General features: G+C 44.8%; 1 protein-coding gene across 1 annotated transcript in view; it reads right to left on the reverse strand.

Moving 5' to 3' along the window:
* RILPL1 (Rab interacting lysosomal protein-like 1) overlaps positions 1–5,459 on the reverse strand; it is a gene marked incomplete at its 5' end in the record, with an annotated part of 19,186 nt that overhangs the window by 6,803 nt on the left and 6,924 nt on the right. Inside the window, 3 exons of the mRNA XM_008947768.1 lie at positions 618–710; positions 1,262–1,434; positions 5,145–5,363. Of these exons, the coding sequence (XP_008946016.1) occupies positions 618–710; positions 1,262–1,434; positions 5,145–5,363 (485 nt within the window). The remainder of the gene's footprint in view (positions 1–617; positions 711–1,261; positions 1,435–5,144; positions 5,364–5,459) is intronic.

The raw sequence follows: 5,459 nt of genomic DNA on the forward strand, positions 1-5,459 counted from the left end.
CAGGAACATTGTTCCCACAGCCCTTGCACACTGAGATCCCGCACTGACTTTTGGGCACACAGGACAGGCTGCACAGTGCTCTGGACAAGACCACAATTAGCAGCATCTCCCTTTGGAGTGTGACTATGTAGCCTGGACAAGAAAATTCTCTAGGAGGATCAGGTGTCTGTGTTTTAAGAGCTCACCAGCTCATACAGGCTACAATAAAACATTGCAACACATGCTCTTTGGTTAGCCTGCATAGTGGGCTTGAGAAGGAAACATTGGGAACAGGAGTGGGCTTCTTGGGCACACCAGCCTGGCCCACAAACACAAGCACATGGAGGACTGCTGGACTCCCTGTCACTCTCTGCACGCAGGGAGCAAAGGCACCACAGGAGATAATCCAAGACTGAAAGTTGTCCCAGATCTAGGCAAAAGTTTTGGCCCAAGCCAACTGCTGTTTCATGATGCCTGCCAAGTGCTCCTTCGACGTCTCTCTCATATACATGAGGGATGTGGTTATCTTAATTTTTAAATTCTTTAAAATTGTCCTAACCATAAGAAACATTTAGTACTTGGATAAATACAGAAACATTTGGACTATGTCCAATACACTTAGAAAATCTGCTACTTACAGTCGTTTGATTCCAGATTCAGGCTGAGCTGGGGGTTTGGAGTGAATTATGGGGGTAGGTTGAGGGGATCTAGTTTCTTCTTCTGTTTCCTCACTTGAAAGAAAGAAAACATAATTAATGTTCTCCTCCCAAGCCATAGAAGCACTTTAAATTCTAAAACTCAACCTGAGGTAGCACTGTTGATGAAGAAATGTAAAAAGGTCTGTTCAAAGCTCACTGAAATCAATGTGAGATTTTTCTGTCAACCCAAGACCAGCACCCAGAACTGGGTCTCCTTTCAGTATGTCCTTCCCATTGTGACAAGGAGAGGGAGAAGAGGAAAGTGTTGAGTAAAAGTTCTAGAATTTTCATTTTAGACCCACTCATCCTCATTTTTGAAGGTCAACAGTATTAGAGGATTGTGATCTTTCTAAGATCAGGGGAACCTGGGAGTTAGGGAAGGACATAGTGTTTCCCAGTTTTGAGGCACCACATTCAAACTAAAGCCACATGTTTGCAATCCCTAAACGGTCCCTAAACTGTGACAAAGCCTTTTCAGAAATATAAACTGGCTGAACACTATTGAAGAGCATATTTCTTGTTTCTACATCTGCCCTATGGCTCCTCTGTGTATGGAATGCAACAGGAGAGGAGATCTAACCTACCTTTTGTAATATAAAAGCTCTTCTTGAAGTAAAAACACTTTAGATTTCAATTCATTCCTCTCATGAAGGACGTCCCGGAGCTCCTGCAAGGTGAATCTTGGACGATTTGGATCTTTTAAGTCCATTGCCATTTTTTCTGATTCTGAGAGGCAGTCATCATTGTTTGGTTCTGCCTAGGAAGTGAAATGCAGGAATTAAATTCATCTCTGAGCAGTCTGAAGTACTTAGTCTAGTTCCCAACCTCTTCTTTTCAGTACTATTAAATCCTCTTTTAAGAGAAACACAGAAATTTTAAGAGGAAAAACCAAGTACAATTTCCTGTTAAAGATTGTCAGCAAGTATAGCTCAGCGACCTGATCCCTCTGTTCTTACCTGTGCAGAGGTGGACCAATGACACTCACAAGACTGGAGAGATGGTGGCAGGCCTCTGAAAGGGGATCCTAGCTCTGTTTTCTCTCTTCACCTGGTGTTTGAGGGAAGCTCCCAAACAAGGAAGCTCTGAGTGTTGTGAACTACAGGCAAAGCCATGTACTCACAGGTATCTTTCAGAGTTACAAATTTTGGAAAAAAAAACCACACCAATTGTTTCTAGCAGGCCTGAACACAAGGTCCAGCCTGAGCCACCTTATAGGTGATATGTTTGGGGGTTTTTTGTGGAGAAATTCCTGTGGAGTTCAGCCTGCCAGAAAGTCCAGTGAAAAGGTACAGTCCAATTTGTGATCACAGGTCAGTTTACAGAACTCATACTTTTAACAAATGGGGTAAATCAAACACCAGCCTTTTATATATACAGTGAAATAAACTACATAGCAAAGGTCACAGTTCCTTCCAGCTCCTCCCACAAAGAGATGGCTCCTTTGGATGTAAACACACCAAATGGAGATTTAAGTTTATATCCCCTTAACATCTTTATTAAAAAAGCAGGGTTGGTATTAGCACCACGATCTAGCTACAAAGTGACAGAAAACTGCAGATGAATTCTGGATATGAGGCATTTACACATCTGTACCCTTGTCTCTTCCTCCCACCAAATTCACTGGAAGTTTGGAGGAATTTTATCTCCCACCCCTCAGCTTCTGTGGCACCCAACAAGCCAGAACATGCACTCCAGGCACATGGGTGGATTCCCAGCCTGCAGGGCCAGTTCCTGTCCCCCAGGTAGACTCTAGCACTTGCACAGAACTACTTGGCTGTAACTGCTTGTGAAAATGTGGTCTGTATAAACACAGCACACAGAAAACCATCATGTTCAGGTGCTCTACTGTTGTTCCACTCAGTGGCTGCACAGAGCTGAGGGCCAGTTAATAAGAAATCTCGAGCTTTGGGGAAGGGTACTCAGACCCAAGATGCTGAAAAGCAGCTACAAGCCTTTAGAGGTCTTCAGGATTTCTAATACAAATAATTTCAGGGCACTCTGTTCCTGCAAAGTACATTTGAAATGTGGTAAAGTACATTTGAAATGTGATGCTTTTTGCAAGGACTGCCTGGAGGCCAGCACATGAAATCAGAGATGCCAGCAGGCAGGTCAGCCACCCGTGCTCCTCATAGGATGCAGAGATCAGAGTCTCAGAGCTCCTCCATTGCACTGACACCTTGCTGGGATACAAGCTGGAAATTTGAGGAGCTAAGTACTGAAGTTCTTAGAGTCCATTTTTTGTAAGCCTGATCCTACCATTTCTGGAGGTCATGTACTTATGAGGCAATTTTGGTACTGATTGATATATGATTTCAGGTTAAACTTGGCTGGGTTAAGGCTGGTGCAATATCCATTTCTAGAGCAGGCACTGCAGTCCTTGTCCTGCAAAGACAAATCAGCAGAGCAATGCTCACTTGTCCTCTTGTTTGATTCACCCCTTTCCTCCAAATGCATTTCTTTACACAGACTACAATAAATAAGTAAAGATTGATGCAACCTAACAAGAAGTTCGAAGGAAATTACCCAAGCACTTTTCTTTCCTCTTCACCCCTTTAGATGAGGGTCTGAGCTGATGGTTATTTGGTCAGTTGTATATTTGCCCCATACCTTTGTCCAGATAAGCTATTTTTGCTAGATTCAGCCCACATCAGCAAAGATTGAGCAGCCTGTAGCCAGTGCAAATGTCCTTGACTGAAGCCAAGAAGCAACGTCCATTCCAGAGCACGCAGCTATTCTAGCTGTCTGCTTCCTACTGAATTCCTGTCCAGCCAGCATCCTGGCAGAGAGAGCAGGGAACAGCTCTAATTAGAAGAGGCTCCATTGCCATGGAACTGATGAGTTAGGGAGAGGTAAAGAATGCATCCTTTCTCTCCAGAGACTGAAGACACTTTCACTCCTGCTGGCTCTAGGCCTGGGCTCCACAGCCCCCTTTACAAACCCAGGTGTCCTGGCTGAATTAACAGCAATGAAATCATCCTTTTCATTATTAATATAGTGCTTGCCCAATTCAGCAGTGACATGTCAACACAACACTGGCTGTCACATTCCAGGGGGGACCAGGGTACCCTGTCAGCCCTCTGCTTCCTCTAGATGTATATTCCTGCCTACTACAAGTGAATTGGATGTTTCCCTCTGCTGCAGCCTGTCAGGTGTTCACAGTGCTGCTTGGTGCTGGAGCTCTTACCAACACATCCAGCCAAGCAGCTCTCTCTGATAGTGCTCCTCTGTCCTTTCATATCACAATAGCCCTTATTCTATTTTGTACTCTTCTAAGAGCAGCACTGGGGAAGGGAAATACAGCACATTTGCTTTAGGGAGGCAGAAGTAGTGTCACATGCACAAATTAAAATAACAGGAGCTGTATAGAGGACTCAGGGGTGCAGCAGATCAGAGATGTCTCTTTTTCTCAGGAAGCTCCTCTCGAGCTTGCATTCCTACTGCTCTGAGCTCAGCACCAGCTCCATTTGCAGGTCATCACTTTGCCTGCTCCTGCAAGTACTTGAGTCTGCAGGCAGTAACATTTGCCTTCCATGAACGTTTGTGCTAGGAACACTTCACTGCACAAGCTCTAATCTGAAGCAAAAGCAGAAATAAGGCTGAAGTTGCTTCCTTTAAAAGGTGCCTTCAAATATTTATATCTTGATTTGGTAGCAAAAAAACCAGCTTAGTCCTGAGAGATCAGAAGTGCCATAAGCACTGTGAGGACCAAGCATGTCGAGTTCTGTGTTGCCTCTGGGACCCCTTCTGACACAGCTCCTTTTCTGCTGTGGTTCACATGCCATCACCACCGTAGTGCGTTGCACTTCAGCCCCATTGGGGCTTCCATATTTGCCTGCTGAGCAAAGCTTAAGCTCCTTCTCAGCTGTTTATCTTCTGGAAAAGCCAGACTGTTTAAGTGATTGGTTTGTTTTCTTTTGGGGTGAGGGGTGGATGTGTACAAACAAAATGAAGCCAAACATACTAATACCTCTCTGCCAAAACACCGTGTGCCCCCAATACAAACTAACAGCTGATACTCCAGCAATTTTGGATTGCCTCACAATGTTTTTAATAGAACACTTTCTTTTAAAGCAGTGATTTGTTGTGGTATCTGGTGAATTCTGCAGCCAAGCACATGACCCAAAGGTTACAATCCCTGTAGGACACAGGATGGGCAGCTAAGTCTAAGGGGAGAGCTGTTCTACAATGCACACTGCCAACTCCCCCTCTAGTGAGATCAGCTCCCTCCTTTAAGAAGGAGAGGACTGTTCCACTGGGTCATCATCCACCCTAACAGGGCCTTTCCAACCCCAGTGCAGAGTGATGATGCTCTCTGTATGTCACACCTGAACACAAGATGCTGTCCTCAAGTCCCACCGTTGCCTCTGGTGTGTATCAATCACATTTATCCAAAGAAGAGACACTTGGTATGAATTCTAAAGCTTTTTAAAAGGCTGTTTAAAAAATGATTTATGAAGTGCTTCTTACCTTCACTTCCTCCCCATTTTGGCTGTCCTCACCCTGCAGTTTTTCTCTCAGTTTCCCCAGCTCTGCTCGCAGGTTGCCCATCTCCTGCTCCTTGGTTTGCAGATAAGCTTCTAACTCCACCTTCTGCTCGATCAGCGCCTTCCCCTGAGCCTCAACCACAGTGATCCTGTGCCGCAGGTCGTGGTTAATTTTCATTAACCTGTTCTGCTGCTGCTGAAGCTGCAAAAACATTGATGCACTAGGTCAGCATCCATCCAGCCATCAGACACGATGGCAAAGTCCCAAGCATTATGTTAAAGGAAAAGTAGTGGGTTC

Source organism: Merops nubicus, unplaced genomic scaffold (assembly GCF_000691845.1).
Source record: "Merops nubicus isolate BGI_N331 unplaced genomic scaffold, ASM69184v1 scaffold21299, whole genome shotgun sequence".
Lineage (NCBI taxonomy): Eukaryota > Metazoa > Chordata > Aves > Coraciiformes > Meropidae > Merops > Merops nubicus.